This window comes from Glycine soja, chromosome 12, assembly GCF_004193775.1.
Source record: "Glycine soja cultivar W05 chromosome 12, ASM419377v2, whole genome shotgun sequence".
NCBI classification, from domain to species: domain Eukaryota; kingdom Viridiplantae; phylum Streptophyta; class Magnoliopsida; order Fabales; family Fabaceae; genus Glycine; species Glycine soja.
In genome coordinates, this window is record NC_041013.1 from 36,648,276 (window position 1) to 36,675,553 (window position 27,278).

General features: G+C 36.2%; 2 protein-coding genes and 1 pseudogene across 2 annotated transcripts; 1 reads left to right on the forward strand and 2 right to left on the reverse strand.

The window, feature by feature from the left end:
* Window positions 1–720: 720 nt before the first annotated feature.
* Window positions 721–3,456, reverse strand: LOC114379894 (transcription factor TCP8). Its single transcript, XM_028338695.1, has 2 exons — window positions 1,197–3,456; window positions 721–1,104 (listed from the first exon to the last, which is right to left on the reverse strand). Exon 1 carries the CDS (start codon window positions 2,501–2,503, stop codon window positions 1,208–1,210), a length of 1,296 nt encoding a protein of 431 aa, XP_028194496.1. The 5' UTR covers window positions 2,504–3,456; the 3' UTR covers window positions 721–1,104; window positions 1,197–1,207.
* Window positions 3,457–10,395: 6,939 nt separating this feature from the next.
* Window positions 10,396–10,785, forward strand: LOC114378966 (serine/threonine-protein kinase-like protein At5g23170). The gene has a single exon (XM_028337545.1). The coding sequence runs from the start codon at window positions 10,396–10,398 to the stop codon at window positions 10,783–10,785; it is 390 nt and encodes a 129-aa protein (XP_028193346.1).
* Window positions 10,786–12,901: 2,116 nt separating this feature from the next.
* LOC114379751 lies at window positions 12,902–15,057 on the reverse strand (annotated as a pseudogene).
* Window positions 15,058–27,278: the final 12,221 nt, after the last annotated feature.

Consider the following 27,278-nt stretch of genomic DNA (forward strand, 5'->3'; position numbering starts at 1 on the left):
AAAGCAAACTCTCTCTCTCTCTCTCTATATATATATATATATCACTTGCTAAAAGTATGCACAATCAACGAACATGATAGGTATAATATACTACTTATGACTTCGTATATTTCTTCTTAATTACTTCCGATAATCATCTCTTATCTTTAGTCATTAACAAATGATATTTTTAAAATATACATATAACTGTAAATAAAGATTTAAAAAAGAAAAAAAAAGGATGGAATGAGAGAAGGAAAGTGGTGGAAATAAATGCCTTCGTGACATGCTCCCTGAAGTTATCTTCAAAGACACATATAAGTAACTGAGGTTTGTATAGTCTAGCTGGCAAGAATTAGTATTTTTATATTTTGGGCTCACACTACTTTCTTTACCTGGCAATCCTATTTTGCTTAGTTGGCTACTCCATTCTAAATTCTAATGCTTATCTTTTTTTCTTTTTATAATTTTAGTAAAAAAAATCATTTCTTTTATACGGCAACACAAATGTTTATACACTTTTCCGGAGTAAGAGGAAGAGAAAATCTTGAAACTAGTATTTCATTTAATAAATAACATTAAACGTTTCACCCAATAAAAACGTTAAAAAGGAAAATATTTCATTTAATAATAACAACAAATGTTTTACAAAAATAACCATCAAAAGGAAGGGAAAATAATAACATGCTATTTTACGTGTACAAAAGATTTGAAATATAAAAGGAAAGAAACAAAAATATATGAGCAACATGGAAGGAAGGAAGGCATTCAAATCTTTCCCTTTAAATTCTTTTGTTTGAATTGTTTTTTATGCTGTCATACATAGAGAGAGAGAGAGAAAAAAGAAGCAAATAAAGATAAAAATACCAAAGACGAATTTCCTCCTATACAAACTCTCTCCGTCTGCTAAAGTCCCTTTGGACCAAAACCAAGCTGTAAATAAATAAAACATACCAAGATCTCCAAATCAAGCTAAAAAAACAAGAAGAGAAGAAATACAAAAAAAAAATGACTAATTAGAAACTGAACTCAACTCAAGTGAAGTGAGATGAGCTAGCTAGCATGCATGGATGGATATTTCAAAAGCACTCACTAATCACAAATTCATTAAACTCAACTTCGAATCTGCAAGAGAGAAGAAAAATCAAATAATCAAACTCTAGTTTAAATGGAGGTATATATTTACAGTAGAGATGAAAAGGAAGCGAAGAACTAACCAAACTAAAGTTCATTGGGAGCTATTAGGAGCATCTTCTCCACTCTCACTAGGTTGAGATTGATGATGATGATGATGATGATGATGATGATGGTCTGAATTAATATTCAAACCAGCCCTAGTGTAAGCATTAAGGGCTGCCAACATGCCCAAGTTGGAGTCGGACATGGCAAGGCCCAGATGCTGAGAGGGCTGCTGTTGCTGTTGCGGCGGCAGCGGCGGCGGCGGCATTAACATGGAGGGGCCCAATTGAAGAGAACCCGCACGTGCGCCTTGGAATTCAAGCGCACCCGGAACCGGAAGGTTGAACCTCGGCATGAAACCACTCACACTCTGAGGAAACGCCCACATCTGACTCTCCGAACTTGCCGCAGACGAAGCAGAAGAAGATGAAGAAGAAGAAGAAGCCGCCGCGGCGGTTACGGGAAGCATCCAAATTGTGCTTCCAGGGGGTCCACTAGCCCACATCGCTGTTGCGGGAAGCAAATTGGTGGGCCGAAGAAGCCCAGACCCAGCTTCCTTGGGTAACTTAGGCGAAGACCCATCACCATCAGCATCACCATCAGCATCACCGCTATCGTTCTGAGATTGGGTATTGTTGATGTTATCGTCTTTGAAGAGATCTTCTCGGTAGCGCTTTCTAAGGTAGTTGCCGCCGGAGTCACCGCCGCCAGCGCTGGGAAGCGCTTCTGCGATTTGATCGGCGGAGAGAAGCTGCTGCTGGTGATGGTGAGGGTGGAAGCCAAGAAGAGCGGGGTGTTGAAAGGCTTCGTCGTAAGGGTGGTGAGCGAGTGCGAGGGCGCCATGAAAGGTGTGCGGGGCTGATTTGGAGGGCGGCGCCGAGAGCGTGGAGCCGCTGCTGCGTAAGGAGACGTTGAGGGTGGAGAAATTGGCGGGGATGGTTCCGGTTCCGGTGGCGGCGATGATGGCGGGCTCGGCCTGCTGGAGGAGCCATTCGATAGTTTCGCCGTCGGACTTGTGGCCCAATTCTCTTGTCAACTGGAAAACCCTAGCGGCGCAGGTGGCGGGCATTCGAATTCTGCGGCCGCGGCCGTCGACTTTGGTGTGCCTGTCCTTGGTGGATCGCTTGGTGTTGGTGGAGGGTTGTTGGGTCTTCTTGGTCGAATCATCAGATCTGGTGGCGATGGCTAAGGAGGCGTCGATGAGGGATGCGGAAGAATTGGAAGGGGAAGGCACAACAAGATGGGTAGAAGAGGATTGTTGTTGTTGTTGTTGTTGTTGATGAGTAGCACCTGTGCTGCTGCTGCTGCTGCTCTGCTTCTTGTTTTGCAAATCTGATAGTTCCATTAGGTGGGGATCACTCTCACCAGCTTTACTTTTGTTTTTTCTTTATTTCTTTTCGACCCATCTTCTCTTTTGCTCTTCCAACAACACTATCTCCCTCGTCCCCATTTCTTTCTTTCTTTTTAGATAGATGGGGTTAGAGAGAGACAGACAGGCACAGACAAACACAAACACAAACACACGGAAATAGAGAGAAAGAGAGAGTTTTTAAAATTGTAGAGTGTTTGGACCCAACTAAGGACTAAGACTGTGAGTTTGTGGGGTTCTCGGTTTTTGATTGACTGTTGTCTTCCTCTCTGCTCAGACCGGGACACAGAGAGAGAGAGAGAGAGAGAGAGAGAGAGAAGGGTAAGTAAGTAAGCGTAGGTTACAACTTAAAACTGAGGAGAGAGAGAGGGGGGGACCTCACCTTACTTGGGAGGAGAAATTAAAAAAAGGAACAGAAGGCCACTCGTGGGGTCTCGCAAAAGGAATGCTAAAAATTGTGCTTTGTTAGTCACATTCACATAATACATAGATGCCTGCACCTTTGTGTGTGTGTAATTGTGTAACCACTTCAAACCTCAAAGTCAAGGGGATCGACCTGCTTCTCTTTTGTGTCAAAATATTGCATTCACACCCTTCCCTTGGCTAGCCCAAACAAATGAGAACAAAAAAAATCCAAAACATATTTTAAACTCCGTGCAATTATATTACATCCGTCAGTCTAGATCTCTTCTTTTGAAGTAAAAAAATCATGAAAGATTCAGTGTCAAGTGTGGCTGGTCAAGTTTTAACTGAGAGATCGAGTTGATTGATAATATATGTAAAATGTGAATTGTGAAAATAATAATTGAGGTTGAAGCAGAAGGAAGGGGGCAGTGGCAGTGGGTGGGTGAGATGGTTAAAGTGAAGGGAAGGGGCCAAGGGGGGGTATAGAGAGAGAGAGAGAGTCCAGTGTAGCTGAGCTGAGTAGCTAAACAGCACAGGTGAGCATCAGATAAAGGCATCTAATGCAGCAAGACAGCTCATCCCCTACCCAAATCACATTTGTTTCTTTGTTTTTTATGCCTTGCCTTTTCATAATTTTTATTTTTTATTTTCTCATGCTCCATTTTGGTTTCCCACTCCAGCTTTTTCTTAGTGGACCCTTCACAATGACACAATTGCCCCCACTCCATGCAATTTTCTTTTTTCTATTCTACTGGAAACAAAAACCTGCCTAGCTTTCTATTCCTTTGATCCCATCTAATTTAAAGTTTATCTTATGCCCATGCCATATTCAATAACTAAAAGTAGTAGAATGCTTATGACTGAAATGCTTTAACCTACGATATTTAGACCAAACATTCTGAAAGGAAACAAAATCATTTAAGCTTAAAATGGAGAAATAATTGAAATCACGATTAAATAATATTATTTGCGTAATTATCTTTTACCCAACATTTTTTTTTCTCAAAGAAAACCTTCAGTAAAAGTTCAAATCATAATTTGTATCAATATTACCATCTTAAACCTGTATAAAAATTTAATACTAATAGTTATGTAAAAACTATTAACCTGTTCGGAAAGTTTATATAATTAGTTTGAAAAGAAAAGAAAAAAAAGCTGTGAGAATGGAATATTATTAGTACAAATTATATGGTGCAATTAGTATATTTTTTTATTTAGAAATATGGTTAGTGAATGAAACTTAATAAATTTGTACCTTAGTCGAAAGTCGAAACCATTCAAAGCCCTCAAAGCAGCACGAAATATCGCATGCCACGTGTTAGGACCGTTATGCAATCATTTGAAATGTTTGAAGTTTTGACATCTTATACACGGTAAGTTAAATTAGTTTTTTTTATCATCTAATCTATTACTTAGATTTAATTTTATCTTTTAATTTTTTACTTTTAAAAATTGACTCAATTTTGTCCAATAATTCAAATTAAACTGATGGTGTTAAGAAATATATGTTTTATGATAGTTTAAAATTACTTAATAATAATTTTAAATTATTATAAAGTATAATTTTTTAACTCGATGATCTAATTTAGAGTATAGAACTAAATTAAATCGATATTAAAAATTAGAAAATCAAATTAAATTATAAAAAAAATAAAGGATCAAATCGACTTAAAAAATAAATTAAAGGAAAATAAATTAATTTAACCTTTTTTGAGAGAGAGGAACTAATTTATCCTATAATGTATAATCCTGGTATGAGTTAATGCACGGAGGGTGGAGAAACATAATAGTACGTAAGTTTTTCTCATTTTTGTTTTTGGCACTTGTCTTGAAAATAGTATAAAGTTTTCTGGCTAGCACATTTTAGATTTCGCCTCTCATGTATAATTCCAATGTTTATATGCCAACCCTATTATGTAAGTACTCCATTCACTCCTCCATCTCCAGAAAAATAAAAGAATGAAAAAAAAAATTAACCAAAACAAACCTAACACTTTTTGACAAAGCAAACATTCAGCTTCCCCTAATAAAATTTAAGAGCAATCTTTTCTCATTGGTTGAGTTTAAAACTTTATAATGTTTTCCAGCTGGAGAAATAAGTTGTACTGTTTTTAGTTTTTAAATTACAGAAAAGGGTTTCTCTATCACTTTGAGTTGTTTTTTTATGAAGTGTACAATTTTGTCCTGTCACAACTATGGTGACCAGACTTGGAAAGAGGACTTGATGCATGCCCCTATCACTTTTACTTTCTTTATATTTCCAGCAAGTATTATTCTCGTATAAAATTTACAAATTTCCTACTAAAAAAAATTCAAAAAACTAATCAACCACAACTTAAAAAAAAAAACAAAGAAAATTACTAGCCAGCCATCAATCCAATCTGGACCCCCTTGCTTTATTATACTATTTCCGTTTGTACAGATAATCATCAGATATAATTAAATCTACTAACCACAGAAGCCCGACCTTCATCTTTATCTCTAACCTCTTCACAATATTAAATTCAACAAATCAATTGCCATTATCACTCAGATCACAATTAATGCATAAATAATAAACCAATCCCTAATTCACTATGGTGATGATATCACAAACTTGTGCAGTTAACATCGATGGGTATGTTCGTAAATAACTAAAATTGAGCTCTATTAATTTCACTGTAGTGCCTGCTGCTATGCGAGGACAGTCACAGTGAGAATTATTGTTCTTATACATCACACCCTCTTTGTTTGGTTCTTCCTATAAAAAAAGGATTCTTGACAGAGACTTCTCCATTTTTCCTCTATTATTTTTTAAAAATTTATCCTCACTAATTTTGTTGCACGTATTACAGTATTATACAACTGATACAAGTTCTGACTAATACAAAAATCTGCTAAAAATTGAAAATTGCTATAATATATTACGTCACGTTTCAAAATGATGTGTCACAGGATTGTCAGAGAAATTTCAGCCCCACTTACGCTGTATTTGAATCAGGATCATAAATTAGTGGTTTACGTGTTATTTAAATCTGTGCCCCTCTGCTAAAATTAAGTTTACCATGTCCTATCAATGGTATTTCAGTGCCAATCTTTATTTCTTTCTGTTCCCACTTGCTTTCCTTTTTTAAATGCGATCTTTGCCTTAATCAAGCTTTTCTTTGCCAAATATAACCATGCAAGGATATTTAATTAAAAAATCAAACAAATTCACTTTTATACTGCATTTGTTCCTAGTTATTCTTCCTATGTAATACTTTTATTAACTATTTATTAAGGATATTTTTTTAAAAAAAATATTTAATGTAACATTGATTTTGTAAAATGAGATATATTTTAAAATAAATTTTTCTCTCTACAACATCATATATTCTAAAACGGAGAGAGCAATAAGTAATTGTTAATTTTTAAAATTAACTAAAATTTGAGAAATGAACATATTTCAAAAGTAAAATAAACTAATCTATATGCTTCTAATGTCTTTTTTTTTTATCTGTAATCTTAACAAGTCACATGTTTTATTCAATTAATTGATCTAAATACTTTTGTCTTTAAAAATATAGATGTAATAGGTAAAATATAATATAATTAAAATACACTGGTCAAGAATAGACATCTACTTCATTATTAGACAAAGGAAAGTATTATTAAATATTCTTAAAATGTTAATGAAAGAATTAAATTGAAAAATTATATAAAAAAAGAAGAACAATGTTAATATATTTTGATCATAATTTTAATAAGAGTGTTAAGCGGGGCAAACTAAGCAATAATCTAATGTGAAGAAAATGTGCATGGATCCAAGGAAACAAAGGGTCAAATAAAAAAAAATGGAAAGCTGCAAAATTTGCAAAACTTTTCAGTTCTCATAGTTTGAATCCCCTGTACTTGGAATGGAATGGTATAGCGGACGGAGATAAAGGTAAGTTTTGGGCAACGTCAGCTTTGCTTTGCAGAGCTTTCTATGTTGCTTGCCATTTGTTTATTTAGTATTTAGTATGTTTTATCTACAGCTAACTCGTTATCCACGTTGAACGGGGATTTTCGTGAGGCCCATTTCAGATTTGCTGCATAGACTTTTGCATTGGACCTACTCACTTGAAAAATTTAAACGACCTTCTTACGCTGTCTCTATGTGAAGATACTTGCATCCCTCCCTTGTATTTTTTAAAAGAAAAAATATTTTTTTATTGACAAATATGTTGAGCATTTATAGAATAATCAAATATTCTAAATAGTAAAATAAAAAAAAATTAATTTGATGTTTCTTTAAATCTGAAATAACAATTTTAATTGAAATAAAATGTATATTATAAAAAAAAGGTTAAGAACACATTATATGACACACTTTTTTGCATGCACTCTCTTTGATTGGTTTAACTTTATTGAAAATGACAAATTTTTATGGGTTTCATATCACATTTAATGATTTTCTTATCTGATTTTGTAGTCTTCAATAAATTTTAATTAATTAAAAAGAGGGTGTTACTAACACTCCTCTCCTAAAAAATGTATTCAAAATGGTTCATTTAAATGTTATAATCAGTTTGATCAAATTTTGAATCTTAATTTACATTGTAATATCCCTAATGAATCACACTGAAATGAGAGAGATTTAAATGATGAACAACTATGATATTGTACCGTTAAGGATGACTTGAAGAAATTAATTGATATTACATATATCATAAGACACATATACTTTTTGGTAACCTATCACCTAAGAACTCTACAATTAAGTGTGTTTTGCTTTGAGCAATTATGACATTAGTGATATTCAAGAAAGTTTCCTAGGAAAGCGTGTGAGTAAGAATAAAGTATGCTAAAAAATATCGTATTGATTTGTGGAAATAATAATTGATCTTGAAAGCATCTGAAACACATTATCGAAATAATATTTTTAAAACAATTTTATTATCTAAATTTACATGTGCATTAAATATACATTAGAAATTTTAGTGTTATATATAGCAACATTAACTATTTTATAACATAATTGACCTATTAGCTTAGTTGGTTAGAGCATCGTGCTAATAACACGAAAGTCACATGTTCGATTGCCAATCCGTATGAGGCTTAAGGATTGTCCCATCCGTATCTGTTTTATGGAAGAGTAAAACAGGAATTGTGCTGGTTTGCTGGGTGTACCAGCGATTATACTGGGTGCGCGTAGCAACAGCCTTGTACACAAAGGCTTTGAACATAGCCCAGATCACTTTGGACCGAAGTCTGCTAGCCCAATTCACTACGTGAAATTAATTTTTCATCAATACGCCCATTTCTTCACGAAAGGAATTAAAAAAAAAAATAAAGGATGCATGGAAGGAAATTGTGGGTGCCTGGGTTGGATATTCCAGGGAGAGAGAAAAAACACGAAATAACAACCCCTTATATAGAGAGGAATAACATTCTCAGTAAATCATGACGATATTCTACTTATTTCGAAAGTGGAAACCAACACATAGTGAGTAAGATTCAGGATGGTAATGATTTACAAATTTTTGTTTCTTCCTGAAAAACAGGACAATGGTCATTTTCAAAGGTGTGACATGTTTCGAGTCAAAGGCAAAGAGTCCTTAACAGTTGAGCAGCATCAAGGTAACACATACAGATACAGTAAATTTTAAAAAGATATATGGATCCTAAGAATACCTTTTTAAAGACTCTTACCAGAATATCGGGAAGCTACATTCAACTGTGTGATTTTTTTTTTTTAACAATAATAATGTAGCAACAAGTTCATAATTAAGAACTACGAAGTAAGATTTGGAAGGAACAAGTTCTGATGATGTAATCTAATAATCTGGTGGATAACTTTGTGTTATGGGCTATGCTAGCTCAGTCCCGCAATTGAAAAAAATATGGATCTAATCATTGGGCCTAAGCCCGCACGCTTCACTTGAACATTGCTCAAGAAGAAGCACACAATTAAATTGGACCAGGCACAATATGTCACGCACAGTTTAATACTTTAACTGATCTGTTGACATACCCTTTTTTTGGTTCATTGAAAAAATCACATAATGCAATAGATTGTTTGCTTTTATTTTAATAAATGTCATCTCACTCTCCATTAGAGTATTTTTAGTCCATAGGTGATACTATAATATTTAATTTACTAAGAAGGACATTGGGTGGTTCAATAAATGACCTGTATTCTTAGGGAGAAGATTAAATTTTGAGATTCTTATAAAGCAACTGCTGAGAGGACATGCTAATTATGATAGTGTCCAAATGACTAGTTTTAAAACATGCTATCTGAATATTGAAATAAAAATATTAATATATGATCTTTGGAGACCTGCAACTACCTTACAAATAATTTTAATTATTTTAATAAAATAAACAATTATTATCTTAAAAATATGTTAACTAAGCATTAAACTAATATAATTAATCAGAATGATTGATTTCATTAATAATTAAAAATGAACATAATAGCTCTAGCAAGGCAGATTAATCTTAAACATGCACTCATAAAAGTAAGATGGAATTCACTAGGGACTGAAAAGTTTGGATTCAGTAGAAACGAAACTACTATCGTCTGATTAGGCTATTATGAGGTAAACTTCTCAGGAAGAAAGCAAAGGTACCGTGGCGTACGTGAATCATATATCATTGCTTCTCCTCTTTTGTTCTTACCTTACACCTTAAAAATTACTTGTGTAGATAACAATAAATGAATCTTACATAAACAAACGAGTTTTGCATAGTCTCTTTTGTTTCACACATTCCAAATCTCTCCTCAGATGCCTCGCTAATCTTAACTTTATATTAGTACGTGATTGAGAAGTTAAGGTTTGTCTTTGGGATATATATAAGGATTGTAACTGATTTGTAAGATAATTATATATTATGTGTTTATAAGTTTATTCCTATGATAAATAAAAAGACCTGTGTAGAGAAATATAGCAATCATAATATAATATGATGTAATCACACCAGTATAATTAATTTGATGAGATGAGAATAGAGAATGGGAGAGGAATTTTTTTAAAAAAAGTTGAAACAAAAGAAGGCAAAGAACTGAGACAGGGGTCCCAATAACCAGCTAATGGGCATGGCATCCCTCGTCAGAATCCTGTCCCTTTGGTATAGAGGACACTCACAGGACACTTTCTTTTCTTTTGCTTTTCATTTAACTTTTCCTTTTCTCAATAATCAATATTAGTTTTAATTCTTTCTTAGGTCTCCAAAGCACCTTTATTCCCTGGGTAACACAAAAAGCTAAGCTAATGTGCATGTAGATATTGAAACTCACGGCCTCATCTTACTACAAATTAATATAAAAAAAATGGTTACATTATTTATTTATATATTCATCTAACAATCTTATTCCTTATTTCTTTAATTTCTCTTCTTTTGGTATCTCTTTATTTCTTGTAAAATAAAAGATATAAATTTGTCGTAAGTATTCGACATGCACTCCGTTGATATATATCCCCAAATGCTAAAGAAGAAAGAGTGATAAGTAATTAAGAATGGAAGAGATGGAGTTTGATTATGAAGAGGTTGTAAAAGCAACGGAAAACTTCAACCCTAGAAGAATCATAGGCAAAGGAAGCCATGGCATGGTCTACAAAGGCGTTCTTTTCAACGACAGATTGCAGGTTGCTGTGAAGAAGCCATCTCAAGGCCTTGAATCACTCCACGACAACTCCAAGCTCGAAAACGAAATCCGAGTTCTATCTTCTCTACGCGAAATCCCTCACGTGGTTAATCTTCTGGGGACAAGTAGCTATAATGATCACAAGAAGCTCATCGTGATGGAACTCATGCCCAATGGTTCCCTCCATGACTTGCTCCATGGCCATGGCCATGCCAATAAAACCACGTGGTCTATACTCTTTGCATGTGTAATGCAATGTTGATAGCGGAAAGGGTTCCAGATCTATGTGAGCTCCAATGGCATGTGTATTCAGAAGATAGAGTTTGAAGGCAAATAAGTGGAGTATAATTCTAGTTGTTTTTAAATCGATAGAAGATGTAATCTATTTTTTTTTTAAAAAAAGATGTTGCAGTTTTTTTAGCATAAAAAATTCCATTTTAAAATTGATATAGCAGAAATTTAAAGCAAAATTATTAATATATTAAGACCTAAAACATATTCTAGCAATACTCAAAAAGATAAACTTTAATGCTAGTCTTGAGTCTCATACAAATCATATGATCCTAAAATACTTTATGGAACAATCTTTTTTTCTGTCTTTATATGCAATAGATATTAATTCTCCTTTAATGTCTATTTTATACCAATATACTTGACTTTTAACTTTATTATTCTTTAAAAAAAAGATTTAGCCTAAAATTCTTTATTAGTGTCTAAATGAAATTAACAACTATAAATAATTTTTTTTTATACTTGTAAATAATTTCATAACATCTAGTAAATTCTTTCTTCATAGTGAATTTTAAGGATATTGCATAATCCCTTTATTTCCTCACATTTCAATTGTCTAGAAATTTCATTCCCATTAACTTTTGGAATGTGAGTTTAGGATAAACCCTTTTATGATAATATAATTCTTATACAACTTCAGAGCAGCTATTGCTTCTAGTTTAAAATCAACTAGCAGGCCCAATACATGTCTAACCTCTGCTAGAGTTAATCTCCAGGTCATAGGTCCAGAGTTTCTACCCCAGAAATCTAGAATCTCAGAAACCTTATCTAAATTTAGAATTTTTGTCATTTGAGTAAGATGGGCAAACTTGTCTCTAACAATTCTTTGTGTCATAACACTGAAATGACTTACCATAGCTTTAGCATAGCTGACTAAATCATCAATACTACAATTTTTGAATTTTGTTAGATAAATATATCTTTTATATGTACTTTTATATATTTTATGCTTGTTAACATCACTCTAATAAATTATCTCCATATTTATGTTAACCAAAAGATTAAGCATTAAGCATATAAGTGCATGGTACATAGAATGAAATCATCAATACTACAATTTCTTCTAAAGCATATTTCGAGCGCATTCCCGAATCAATTATATCCATTTTCATGTCAACAAAAAGTTTCTACAAATTTGACCATGTATTCATCACAACATTCAGGGGACAGTAATAACATCCGCAATCTATGATTTTGAAGTTGCCAAAATGAAAATCTTAAAAATTGGTGTGTTCTATTATACTGATGTATTTATATATTTATCCACGACTTATTTGTACATATGAATAGAAATCTAAACCATGTAATTATAATTCAGAACTGCATAGGGCACAAATCAAATGACACAAACTCCATCAACATGCTTATGCCAAAAACAACTGCTCTATCAATTTTCATCATGATTATCAATGAATATCGATATTCTCTTATGATTAATCCATACACTAGGAATCTCAAATTAACTTATAATAAGACCCTAGGCACACCATGCACAGGGCAACGGTGCGCAACCATACTTACTACTACAATTAATTTCATTCATAATTCAAAATTTAATGAATTTCATCAACCGGTATAACTGTAAGGTACTAAAAAATATATACCACTCACCTCAGCACATCAAATAGGGCTTCTGTTGGTACTAACAGCTAAGCATCACAAGCAATAATCAAACTCCAAGCATTTAGTTCATGCACCTCAAGCCTAAGCCAACCTTCATTAACTCCCCATTTTTAAAAATGAGCAAGAATATACTAGACTACAATACAACACATCTCTAGAGAGAGCTAAAAAACATCAATTAAAACAATAAAACCACACATCAATTGTATATCCGTGTTCTGGAAAACAGCACCTCAAATTGCCAGCATGGTGCATTTCATTTTTTTCTCGAGTAACACACCACCACGATCTTAATAAATAAAGCATTCATAAAATTTCACACAAAAAAGTGATACTATCACAAGTTAGCAACAAATTCATTTCTCTACATCTAAACTAACTCAAATTCAACTCATAATAAGTAATAACCAATTATCCACTAAATTTCCAAACACAAGAAAAAGAACACCAATTTTCTAGTAAAGCCCAAGATCCATTTGCACGTAGTTCATTGAGAACAGATTAGCACGTAGGAACCAACCAACCTAACGCTGAATGTTGAGCATGTCCTTGGCCTCAGTCTGCTCTTCCACGAGCCCCTTACTCGCGTACCTACGCAACAAATCCTTCCTATTCTTCTCTAGCACCTTCCTCTCAATCTCTTTCTCATCCGGTAGCGACATGTGCACCATAAACTCCCTTCTCCCCCTCTCTCTCCCTCTCCTCCTTCACCACCTCCTCCTCATCCTCCTTCAGCACCTCCCTCGCCACCACGGTCACCTCTGCCACCTCCCCACTCACCACCCCCTTCCTTGCCTCCCTCCTCACTTCATCTAACCTCCTCCACTCCTCCGCCGCTGATGTGCCATCATTTTCTTCTATTTTCTAAACCCTTTTTGCACCATTTTAATTATTGATTGGTCTTAATTGTCAATTAATTAGGCAGTTTTATTATTTGGGCCCATTCAGCTAATTTGATGTTTTTAATCTAATTTCAGGAATTAATGAAGCATTGGGCTTGAATCTAGAATTGGGCTTGGACTTGAAGAGGGCAGACTAATTTATTCTATAAAATTAGATCTTATCTTATCTAGATATTATTTAGATTTGATCTCATCTAGATATTATTTCATCTAGATCTTATCTTATCTTATCTTATCTAGATTTGATTTGATTTTACTTATGGGCTTGGATTTAAAACATATTTGTAAGCTTTGGGGCTGAAAAAAACTATATAACAACACCAAGGTTCTAGTTTAGGGCCCCCCCCCTCTCTCCCTGGCGGGAGACTCTCTCTCTCTCTCTCCTCTCTCTCCTCTATTTTTCGTTTTTAGTTTTAGTCTCTCTTCTCTTTCTCTTTTATTTTCGTTTTTTTTCAATTCCAGTTCAGACTTTTAGTTTTATCAATAAAATTTCATTCTCTATTTGATTAATGGAAGGCTAAGTCCGCAGCGTTGTTTTCCCTTGAGGATCAAGCACAGTTCTCTTTGAGGTTCTATTATTACTGTTAAATTCTGTTCAGTTTTTCCTCTTCACTAATTACTTTGAATTTGTTGCTTTTAATTCATGCATGCTTAGTGCTTGATTAATTGTCTCTGCGCTTAATTTACGTTCATGCTTAATGATCGTTTATGAGTAATTGGTGTATGTGATGCTTAATCACATAATGAATGCCTTATGTTGAATTTCGCTTAGTAATTTAATTTAGGGTTGGATTAAGTGGTTAAACTGATAAAGGATAAACTCTCGTAACCTAGGATAAGAGACTTGCTTGTGAATCAAGGGGAAGCAACGTGTTTTAATTCTGATATTTTCTAATTCACATATATTCGCTGTTTAATTTACAAAAGCAAACAACCCCCCCCATCGTTACTGTTACTGTTACTGCAAGTATATTATGAACATTTGGCTTGTCACTGCTCGTTGGGAAACGACCTAGGATCACTTCCTAGTTACTACATTTTAATGTTTATTTGATTCGGGTACGGCCTCGATCAGCCGCCTCCCGCCTCATCACCTCCTCCGCCAGCCCATCCAGCCGTGCCAGCGCACTATCCTCCTCATCACGGTAACCATAATAACTCACATGAGTTCTCTTATAAATGTCATATCAAGTACGCCGCCTTCGAAGCTCAGGGGTTTTTTTGAAGAGCTCCTTGACGCCAGGGAGCTTCTTGGCAGCCCCGAAGTAGCGGTATCCCGGGCCATGACCACCCTGGTTCAGGACGTCGATGATGTTTCCATCGAGGTCCGTCATCTTCGTGGAGCGCTTCGAGTAATTCGGCCCGCCGAGCTCCGTGATGCGGCGTTCCTAATGGGATATTTTGTGGATAAGCTTATGGATCTTGTCGTTGAGATCGCGGAGGCAGTGCTCCCTGAGACCCTCATTCTGGATCTCGGCAACTTTCCAACCGATCTCCCGCATGATCTGCTGCCGCCACTTGTTGGCCTCTGAGAGGTCGCGACACTCTAAAGTGAGGAAGGGGCGGCGCTCCTTCGGCTTCTTCTTCTCCTCCACCTTCATCATGATGAAGCGGTTGAGCATCTACTGGGCCTTCTCCTCGTTACGAGCCATCTTTCGAGAAAGAAACCCCAACTGGATGTGACTGGAGAAGAATTTGAATAAGAAAAAGAAACCCTAACTAAGTGTGTTAGGAGCAGAGGTAATGGAAAAGGAACGCGGGTTTGGTTTCAAGGACCAAGGCCTCCTCACAAGCTAAGTTCTACGAAGTTTCTCTCTGCCTTTATTCATTTCCTTCATAATGCTTTTATACACAACTTGTAACTGAATTAACAGAATCTTAACAATATTAACAAAATAACCAAATATCTGCTAACTGTTCTCAACAAACTAATACAATGGCAGAGTCTGGATGATGATGATCACGTGATAATGATCATACAAAGTCCTTCAGATGGCTGGGTCGAATATTGTTCCTCCTAGGTCTTCCTTGGCCAGGTATTGCCTCTGCATGTTCCACATTATGTGTTTCTGCATGTCTCATATGGTTACGTGTTTCTGCATGTTCTATATGGGCTCAATGGTTTGGGCTACTGCTATCGAGCATATGGACTGCATGGTCTGGGTTGCTACTATCGCGACCTGCCATCCGGCGGGGGCTCGAAAAGGCCTCTCGGATGGGCTAAGGGTGCATCTTCCAAGGAAGGAAAATGCATGGAGTTGCCATCAACGTTTATTTGAGGAAAACGTCAAAAAAACCAAAACAAAAGATGGTCTGCAGATTTTGAAAATGAGGGTTCAGGAGTTGTTTACGCACGAGGAAGCTATTAGCACCCCACACGCCCATCACAAGGGAGGACAACATCTCATCGAGTGTGGAAGACATAACTTCAAAATTATGTATTTTCCCTTCTTATGTTTTTTTATGTATTTTACCTATTTATATTTTTTTACTTTTTGGGGTCGACAAAGGTGTTTCCCTCGCTCCTACGTATTCCTCAATTGCGATGAGGAAATCAGAGCTACGTTGTTCTTTAAGAACTGAACGTTGGCTAAGTTGTTTTTTTATCTTTTTTGAAAGATTGATTTTAACTGAACAAAATTCGTTTAAGGCGTTGGACCTTTAAATGATCTTTTGATTTTTGTTAAGAGAGAATTGTTAAGGCGCTGAACCCTTTTGAACGATCTCTTGTTTTTTGAAAGGAGAGGAGAACCATTATGGCGTTGGATCTTGAACGATCTCTTGATTTTTGAAAAGAGAGAATCGTTAAGGCGTTGTACCTTTGAACGATCTCTTGATTTTCTTTGATGAAATGAAGAAGTTTATGAGTTGGTTTCATTTGGTTTTTGCTTTATTAATCTTCAATTCTTTTTTAAAGATAACTTGCGGCGTTATTGACTGGTTGAAACTTGTTTTTTGATGATTAATGGAGGTTACAATATGAGCAATAGGTTGAATTTTATTTTAAAGGTGATTAAACAAGATTACAACACAAACGTTCGGTTGAAACTTATTTTAACATTGATTGATTAAGTGAGATTACAACTGAAACGATCGGTCAAAACTCACTTAAAACAAAAAGAAAGATCACTGATAGTAGAAGAATGAAGATGAAGACATACAAAGAAAGAATGGACCCCTAAGGGTGCATAGAATGAATTCAAAGCTTCAAAACTGAAAACTAACCGGTTGAAGATCGACGAACGATGAAGAATGAACAAAGAACGGCGAAGAACATCCATGGATTTGATCATGGAAACGTCACGGAAGCACCTCAGCCTTGATTTTCTTCTTCTTTCTTCTTCTTCTCACTAATTTTAAGTGAAATATGATTACCAAGGGTACTGAATCCCTTCCCCTCAGCCTCCCACGCCCTTTTATAGCCAAAATAGGGGAGGAGTTTGTCGCCTAGCTCGCCCAGGCGAGCTGGTTGCTTCATGTTGAAGCTTCCTGATGGGCCTAGATGGGCCCAGGGCTGAAGAACACCCCTAAATTGATCAGTTGACCCCCATTTTGAGTTTTTGGCTCTTTTCCTTCTGAAACATCGTGAAACTTTACGAATTGCGCCACAATGAGTGCTAAGCAGCTCAACTCGGCTGGCAGGAATCTAAATGGTTGCAAATAAATGTCCGCGGATGAAATTAGGGTATGACAGTTGCCCCTCTTTACTTATCTTTTATTGGAGATGCAATGATGGTCATTGTCGCCTTTTGAAGGCATGCAATTATGGAAGACATTGTCATCTTCGTAATGTAAATGAAGGTCATTGTTGCCTTTTGAAGGCATGCAATGACTAAATACATTGCTTGTCCCCGCATGCCAACAGACTCACTTGTCTTTGGAAGGCAAAGGGAACTGCAATAATTTTGAAAATAACGAAAGGCGGAAGACCATGATTTGTCCCTGCATGCCATCAGATTTGCTTGTCTCTGGATGACAAATGAGATTAAGATATTCTCGTTCGAAAGACATTGAGGTCTTCTACAAAGGACGCATATGACCAATTTTGTCTCTGTGTGCCATCGAACTCGTTTGTCTTTGGATGGCAAAGGTGCAGATGACCGTAATTTGTCTCTGCGTGCTATCAGACTCGATTGTCTCTGGATAACAAGGGTGGCGGATGACCATAATTTTTCTCCACGTGCTATCGGACTCAATTGTCTTTGGATAGCAAGGGTGGCGGATGACCATAATTTGTCTCCGCGTGCTATCGGACTTGATTGTCTCTAGATAGCAAATGGAGATTAAACTAGTCTCGGTCAAAAGATGACCATATTTGTCTCTACGTGTCAATGGGCTTGCTTGCCTCTGGTTGACGAAGAAAGACTGCAATTAGTCTCAGCCGAAAGATATTGGAATTTTCGGCAAAAGAAGCAGATGACCATATTTGTCTTTGCGTGTCAACGGGCTCGCTTGCCTCTGGTTGATGAAGGGGAGACTAAAGTTGTCTTGGTCGATAGACATTGAGTCTTCGACCAAAAGGGCAGATGACCATATTTGTTTATGTGTGCCATTAGACTTAATTGTCTCTGGATGGTAGAGGAGACTGTAATAGTCTCCGAAAGAAAACGACAGAGGACCTTCAGTCCTATGAAGGCGAGGACTTTGAGCCCTCTGATGGTGAGGACTTTGAGCTCTTTGAAGGTGAGGACTTTAAGTTCTCTGAAGAAGAGTCTTTGAGTCCTCTAAAGGCGAGGACTTTGAGTCCTCTGAAGGCGAGAACTATGAGCCTTCTGAAGGCGAGGACTTTGAGTTGTTGAATCAAGTGGCCTCGAAATAATAAAGAAGGGGGGGTTGAATTAATTATTAACGTGTCTTGAATAATTAAAAACTAATCCTTCTTATTGTTTCTAGATTCAATTAGGCTTTTACTACTAAGTTAACAAAGTAAAGAAAAAAAATAGAAAATTAACCAAAAGTAAAAGCGGGAATTAGAAGTACACAACGGAAATTAAAGAGTGTAGGGAAGAAGAAGACAAACACAAGATTTATACTGGTTCGGCCACAAATTGTGCCTACATCCATTCCCCAAGCAACCTGTGGTTCTTGAGATTTCTTTCAACCTTGTAAAATCCTTTACAAGCCAAAGATCTACAAGGGATGTACCCTCCCTTGTTCTCTTTGAATAACCAAGTGGATGTACCCTCCACTTGAACTGATCCACAAGAGATGTACCCTCTCTTGTTCTCAGTATAACAATCCCAAAGTAGATGTACCCTATACTTGTACCACAAAGGATGTACCCTCCAATGTGTTGGGACAAAGAATTCTCAGGCGGTTAGTCCTTTGAATCTTTGTAAGGGGAAACAAAAGATATCTCAGGCGGTTAGTCCTTTGAAATATTTTGCTTAAGGGGAAGGGAAGAATCAAAAGAATTCTCAGGCGGTTAGTCATTTGAATTCTCTTGGAAAGAGAGAAGGGAGACACAAAAGAATTCAAACGGTTAGTCCTTCTATTCTTTTGGCAAAGGGAGAAGAGAGACACAAAAGAATTCAGGCGGTTAGTCATTCTATTCTTTTGGCAAAGAGAAAAGAGAATGAAAAATAATAGAACAAGTTTTTGATCAAAGAAATTTTCTTGAAAGGGAAAGTATTAAACAAAAACTTTTAGAAAGATGAAGAGAAATGAGTTTGAAAGTTCTGTAGAAAATGTTGAAAAGATTAATTCAAAGATTCATGCCATGGTCACATATTTATAATCTCTTGATGACTCAAGTTAAAGTTTGTGACTCTTGGCAATTTCTTTAAAACTAGTCACCTTAAAAATTGTGACTCTTTTGAAAACTAGTCACTTAAAAAGTTGCGACTTTTGAAAAAATCTTCAGAAACAAGTCACTTGAAGAATTGTGACTTTTGGAAATTTATTTTCGAAATCAGTCACTGGTAATCGATTACCATCAAGGTGTAATCGATTACACATCAACAGATGTGACTCTTCATGTTTAAATTTTGAAAATCAAAACGTTTAGAACTCTGGTAATCAATTACAAGTATTGTGTAATCGATTACACAAGTTTAAAATGATTTAAAAATGTTTTATCACTAGTTGTGACTCTTGAAATTTGAAATCTAACGTTTTAAAACATTGATAATCGATTGCATGATTATGGTAATCGATTACAACTTTATAAATCAGTTTTGAAAACAATGCTGGCTATTGGTAATCGATTACTACCTTTTGGTAATCGATTACCAGAGAGGAAAACTCTTTGGTAAAAGATTTTGTGAAAATTCTTGTGCTACTCAATGTTTTGAAAAACTTTTTTAGTACTTATCTTGATTGAATCTTCTCTTGATTCTTGAGTCTTGATCTTGATTGTTCTTGAATCTTGATTCTTGAAACTTGATTGTTCTTGAATCTTGAATCTTGAAACTTGATTCTTGAAGCTTTTTGACTCTTGATTCTTTTGAAGTTGCTTAACTCTTGATTCTTTGGCATCATCAAAATAATCTTGGAAGTCATTGCTTCCACAATCTCCCCCTTTTTGATGATGACAATCCTAAAATCAAGAGAATACATACAAGTTTTGTTCTATCGTTCACTCATCTTTTTCTCCCCCTTTCTTTTTGAATTTATGCTTAATTTTAAAGCTTTGAAAATATAATATCTTGATTTCTAAAATACCCATTTTTTTCTCCCCCTTTGGCAACATCAAAAAGGCCAAAGTGCGTAAAACATACATAATTTAAAACATACACAAAGCATACTGTGTAAAACAATCTTAAAAGATTCTAAGTCATACAAGCAAGACATGAATAAAACCAAATTAAAATGTAAACCACATAGTCTTATATCACAACCCATAAATATTCAGTCATACTAAGTAAGTATTAAATGAAATACTAAGTATTCAAATGTCATAAAAATATAGCCAAATACAAGGCTTAAAAACAAAATATAATTATAATCTAAATCTCTTATCAGAGAATCAAAACTTAATTCTAAGCAACAAAAATTAGTTATAAATACATACATGGTAACTCATTACTTATTTCAATTATTTTAGCATATCAATATAATTTTGACAAAAATCCAATCATGTCAAATCATACATAAATGGATAAACATACAATAAATGTATTCATACAAGAGAGAAAAACTTATAAAAATCAAACAAGATAATAAATCATCCACAAATCATAATAAAAACATATGTATCAAATAAGTCATAAGTCATCAAAAGTAACCAAGTAGAACCATAACACATAAAGCAACTAACAAGTTTTAAACTTTTAGAAAATAAAGTACTAATAAAGTTTCAAAACATAATTCACTAAGTACCAAATAAGTAAACAAGATAATCAAGTTTAAACACATAACAGAAAGACATTAAAACAAACTATTTTGCACCCATAAAAAATACATATTCACTATCTTAATCAACATAACCTTTAAATATAATAAAAAAAATCATAATAACTCTCAAACACAATCAATCATCAAACATTTCAAATTAAATTAATTAAATTATCAATCAACTAACTATGCACAATAATTTTTATTCCAAAAAAAATATATTTTTTTTTAATTTCAATTTCAAATTCCAGCTTCCAACAACTTCCACTTCTAACTTTCAACTTCCATTTTCAACTTTCAACTTCTAGTAACTTCCATTTTCAACTTCCAACTTCCATTTTCAACTTTCAAACTTCCAATAACTTCCAAATTTTAATTTTCAAACTTCCAACTACTTCCAAATTTTAATTTTCAAACTTTCAATAACTTGCAAATTTTAATTTTCAAACTTCCAATAACTTGTAAATTTTAATTTTCAAACTTTCAACTAGTTGGACACAATTACCAAAGACAAAAAAATCAACCATGTATATTGAAATTCTTTAAACTATATATAGTTAATTAATCATTGTAAACACAATCAAACAATTTCAACAATTATTTTCTATTAGCCACAAAAATAACTTAACTGAAAATACTAATCATACCTTAATTCATAGAGATGGCTTAGATGTTACCTCTTTTGAGATTTTACTGATATTGTTGTCGTCGTATGTAACATGTCCACTTTTATTGGAAGAAATTGTTGTAAATTTGGATACATCTCCCGTTATATGCTTTGAACATCCACTGTCGATATACCACTTCTTCCTTACAGATTCTTCTTTGTTGTTCTCATGAGATTTTTTAGTGAGACACAAGTTGGCTTGGTCTTCATCATGATCTTGGAATGACCTATACCTGAAATTACTTTTGAAAACAGAGAATTTCAAGAGGTCATGAATCTTGAAGTTGTGAAACTTTTCTACAAGATACCTGCTCTGATACCACTTGTTGGATCAAGTGGCCTCAGAATAATTAAGAAGGGGGGGGGTTGAATTAATTATTAACGTGTCTTAACTAATTAAAAACTAATCCTTCTTAATGTTTCTAGGTTCAATTAGGCTTTTACTACTAAGTTAACAAAGTAAAGAACAAAAATAGAAAATTAACCAAAAGTAAAAGCGGGAATTAGAAGTACACAACGAAAATTAAAGAGTGTAGGGAAGAAGAAGACAAACACAAGATTTATACTGGTTCGGCCACAAATTGTGCCTACATCCATTCCCCAAGCAACCTGTGGTTCTTGAGATTTCTTTCAACCTTGTAAAATCCTTTACAAGCCAAAGATCCACAAGGGATGTACCCTCCCTTGTTCTCTTTGAATAACCAAGTGGATGTACCCTCCACTTGAACTGATCCACAAGAGATGTACCCTCTCTTGTTCTCAGTATAACAATCCCAAAGTAGATGTACCCTATACTTGTACCACAAAGGATGTACCTTCCAATGTGTTGGGACAAAGAATTCTCAGGCGGTTAGTCCTTTGAATCTTTGTAAGGGGAAGCAAAAGATATCTCAGGCGGTTAGTCCTTTGAAATCTTTTGCTTAAGGGGAAAGGAAGAATCAAAAGAATTCTCAGGCGGTTAGTCATTTGAATTCTCTTGGAAAGAGAGAAGGGAGACACAAAAGAATTCAGACGGTTAGTCCTTCTATTCTTTTGGCAAAGGGAGAAGAGAGACACAAAAGAATTCAAACGGTTAGTCCTTCTATTCTTTTGGCAAAGAGAGAAGAGAATGAAAAAGAATAGCACAAATTTTTTATCAAAGAACTTTTCTTGAAAGAGAAAGTATTGAACAAAAACTTTTAGAAAGATGAAGAGAAATGAGTTAGAAAGTTCTATAGAAAATGTTGAAAAGATTAATTCAAAGATTCATGCCATGGTCACATATTTATAATCTCTTGATGACTCAGGTTAAAGTTTGTGACTCTTGGAAATTTCTTTAAAAATAGTCACCTTAAAAATTCCGAGTCTTTTGAAAACTTGTCACTTAAATTTTGAGTCCACTAAAGGAGAGAACTTTGAGTCCTCTAAAGGCGAGGAATTTGAGTCCTCTGAAGGCTAGGACTGCAAGCCCTATTAAGGCGAGGACATTGAGTCCTCTGAAGGCGAGAACTTTGATTCCTCTGAAAACGAGGACTTTGAGTCCTCTGAAGGCTAGGACTTCATGCCCTATGATGGCGGGAACTTTGAGTCCTTTGAAGGCGAGGACTTTGAGTCCTTTGAAGGAAAGGACTTTGGGTCCATTGAAGGCGAGAACTTTGAGTCCTCTGAAGGCGAGGAATTTGAGTCTTCTGAAGGCTTGGGCTGTGAGCCCCATGAAGACTAGGGCATTGAGTCCTCTAAAGACGAGAACTTTGATTCCTCTCAGGACGAGGACTTTGAGTCCTCTGAAGGCTAGGACTTCGTTCCCTATGAAGGTGGGAACTTTGAGTCCTATGTAGGCAAGGACTTTAAGCCCTCTGATGGAGAGAACTTTGAGTCCTCTAAAGGCGAGGACTTTGAGTCCTTTGAAGGCGAGAACTATGATCCCTCTGAAGGCGAGGACTTTAAGTCCTCTGAAGGCAAGGACTTTGAGTCCTCTAAATGCGAGGAATTTGAGTCCTCCAAAGGCGAGAACTTTGAGTCCTCTGAAGGCAAGGACTTTTAGTCTACTAAAGGTGAGAACTATAAGTCCCTTGACGGTGAGGACTTTGCGTCCTCTGAAGGCAAGGACTTTGGGCCCTCTAAACGCGAGGACTTTGAGCCCACTAAAGGCGAGGACTTTGAGCCCTCTAAAGGCGAGGACTTTGAGTCCTCTGAAGGCGAGAACTATGAGCCCTCAGAAGGAGAGGACTTTGAGTCCTCCGAAGGTAAGGACTTTGAGTCCTCTGAAGGCGAGGAGTTTGAGTCCTCTGAAGGCAAGTACTTTGAGCCTGCTGAAGGTGAGAACTATAAGTCCCCTGAAGGCGAGGACTTTGAGTCCTCTGAAGGCGAGGACTTTGAGCCCTCTAAACGCGAGAACTTTGAACCCACTAAAGGCGATGACTTTGAGCCCTCTAAAGGCGAGGACTTTGAGTCCTCTGAAGGCAATAACTTTGAGTCCTTTGAAGGCGAGGACTTTGAGTCCTCGGAAGGCAAGAACTTTGTGTCCTCTAAAGACGAGAACTTTGAGTCCTTTGAAGGCGAGAACTTTGATTCCTCTGAAGGCGAGAACTTTGATTCCTCTGAAGGTGAGGACATTGAGTCCGCTGAAGGCAAGAACTCTGAGTCCTCTGAAGGCGAGGACTTTGAGTCCTCTGAATGCAAGGACTTGGAGTCCTCTTAAGGTGAGGAATTTGATTCCTTTGAAGGCTAAGACTTTGTGCCCTATGAAGGCGAGGACTTTGAGTCCAATGAAAGCGTGGACTTTGAGCCCTTTGATGGAGAGGACTTTGCAATCTCTGAAGGCGAGGAATTTGAGTCCTTTGAAGGCGATAACTCTTTGTCCTCTAAAGGCAAGAACTTTGAATCCTCTGACGGTGAGGACTTTGAGTTGTTTAAAGGAAAGAACTTTGAGTCCTTTGAAGGCAAGGATTTTGAGTTCTCTGAAGGCGAGAACTTTGAGTCCTCTGAAGGCGAGGAATTTGAGTCCTTTGAAGGCAAGGACATTGAGTCCACTGAAGGCGGGAACTATGAGTCCTCTGAAGGTGAGGAATTTAATCCTCTGAAGGCTAGGACTTCGAGCCCTATGAAGGCGAGGATTTGGAGTCCTCTGAAGGCGAGAACTTTGAGTCCTCCGAATGCGATGACTTTGAGTCCTTTGAAGGCGAGGACTTTGAGCCCTCTAAAGGCGACGACTTTGAGTCCTCCGAAGGCGAGGACTTAGAGTCCACCAGAGGCAAGAACTATGAGTCCCCTGAAGGTGAGGACTATGAGTCCTCTGAAAGCGAGGAATTTGAGTCCTCTGAAGGGTAGGACTTCGAGCCCTATGAAGGCGAGGACTTGAAGTCCTCTGAAGGCGAGAACTTTGAGTCCTCTAAATGCGATGACTTTGAGTCCTTTAAAGGCGAGGACTTTGAGCCCTCCAAAGGCGACGACTTTGAGTCCTCTGAAGGCGAGGACTTAGAGTCCACCAGAGGCAAGAACTATGAGTCCCTTGAAGGTGAAGACTTTGAGTCCTTTGAAGGCGAGGAATTTGAGTCCTTTGAAGGCAAGGACATTGAGTCCACAGAAGGCGGGAACTATGAGTCCTCTGAAGGCGAGGAATTTGAGTCCTCTGAAGGCTAGGACTTCGAGCCCTATGAAGGTGAGGACTTGGAGTACTCTAAAGGCGAGAACTTTGAGTCCTCTGAATGCGATGACTTTGAGTCCTTTGAAGGTAAGGATTTTGAGCCCTCTAAAGGTGACGACTTTGAGTCCTCTGAAGGCAAGGACTTAGAGTCCACTAGAGGCAAGAACTATGAGTCCCCTGAAGGTGAGGACTTTGAGTCCTATGAAGGCAAGGACTTTGAGTCCTCTAAAGGCGAGGACTTTGAGTCCTCTGAAGATGAGGACTTTGAGTCCTCTAAAGGCAAGGACTTTGAGTACTCTAAAGGCAAAAACTTTGAGTCCTCTGAAGATGAGGACTTTGAGTCCTCTAAAGGCTAGGACTTTGAGCCTTCTGATGGTGAGGACTTTGAGCCCTCTGATGGTGAGAACTTTGAATTGTCTGAAGGTCAGGACATTGAGTGCTCTGATAGGGAGAATATTGAGTCCTCTGAAAGTGAGGACTTTGAGTCCTCTAAAGGCATGGACTTTGATTCCTCTAAAGGCATGGACTTTGAGTTCTCTAAAGGCGAGGACTTTGAGTCCTCTGAAGGCTAGGACTTCGTGCCCTATGAAGGCGAGGACTTTGAGCACTCTGATGGTGAGGACTTTGAGTTCTCTGGAGGTGAGGACTTTGAGTTCTCTGAAGGCGAGAACTATGAGTCCTTTGAAGGTAGGAACTATGAGTCCTCTGAAGGTGAGGACTTTGAGTCCTCTGAAGGCTAGGACTTTATGCCCTATGAAGGTGAAGACTTTGAGTCCTCTGAAGGCGAGGACTTTGTGATCAAGGCCGTACCCGAATCAAATAAACATTAAAATGTAGTATCTATGAAGTGATCATAGGTCGTCTCCCAGTGAGCAATGATCAACAAACCTTCATAACATATAATAGTAAAACAGTAACGGAATGAGGGGGGTTGTTTGTTTTTGTAATTTAAACAGCAAGCAAACTTGAATTAAAGAAATAACAGAACCAAAACATGTTGTTTCCCCTTGATTCGAAAACAAGTCTCTTATCCTAGGTTACGAGAATTTATCCATAATCAGTTAAACCACTTAATCCAACCCAAAATTAATTTACTAAGTGAAAATTAACACAAGGCCGTCATTATGTGATTAAGCAACACATACACCAATTAATTCCTCTCACATGTCCATTAAGCATGAACGTTAATTAAGCACAAAGACAATTAATCAAGCATTAAGCATGCATGGATTAATATCAGCAACAAATACAGAATAATTGGTAAGGGGAAAAACTGATCAGAATTTAATATTAATAACAAAACCTCAAAAAAAGTTATGCTTAATCTTCAAGAGAAAACAACACTAGAGATTCAACCTTCCAATAATAGCAAAAACGAAAACAAGAACATAAACTAATTGCAACACAGAAACGAAAATGAATCTACAAACAGAAACAGAAAATGAAATTGCAATTGGAAACGAAATGTAGAAATGAATAGGAAATCAAAGGTAGAAAATGAACTGAAATTAGAAAATAGAAATGAAAACGAAACTGGAATTTAAAGCAGAAAACGAAACTGGAAATTGAAGTAGAAAACGAAAATGGAGTTGCTATGTGAACAGTACCATGCGTGAACAATAACCCTAAAAAAACTGAAAATGAAACCCTACAATCCTCTACCTGCGTGAACAGTAACCATACCCCTTAAAACCCTAGCAGCTGGGCTCACTAAAGGTCACTAGGCACCAAAGCTTACAAATATGATATTTGGGTCCACAAAGGTTTGGTGGCCCAATTACAAAAATACAGCTAAAAAATGAAATAAAATAAAACTGGACGACAGATAAAATTGTCTAATCTCTTCAAGTCCAAGCCGGTTAAGCCCAATTTCTTATAATTCTCCTGAAATTAAATTAAAACCCAGAATTAGTCAAATAGGCCCAAATGATAAAACTGCATAATAAATTTGACAATTAAGGCTAATTAGTAATTAAAATGGTGATAGAAAGGGGTAAGAAATAGGAGAAAATAATGACACATCACTTTGCCAGCGTGGTGCATTTCATTTTTTTCTCAAGTAACACACCACCATGATCTAATAAGTAAACCATTCATAAAATTTAACACAAAAAAGTGGTACTATCACAAGTTAGCAACAAATTCATTTCTCTGCATCTAAACTAACTTAAATTCAACACATAATAAGTAATAACCAATTATCCACTAAATTTCCAAATACAAGAAAAAGAACACCAATTTTCTCAGTAAAGCCCAAGATCCATTTGCACGTAGTTTATTGAGTACAAATTAGCACGTAGGAACCAACCAAC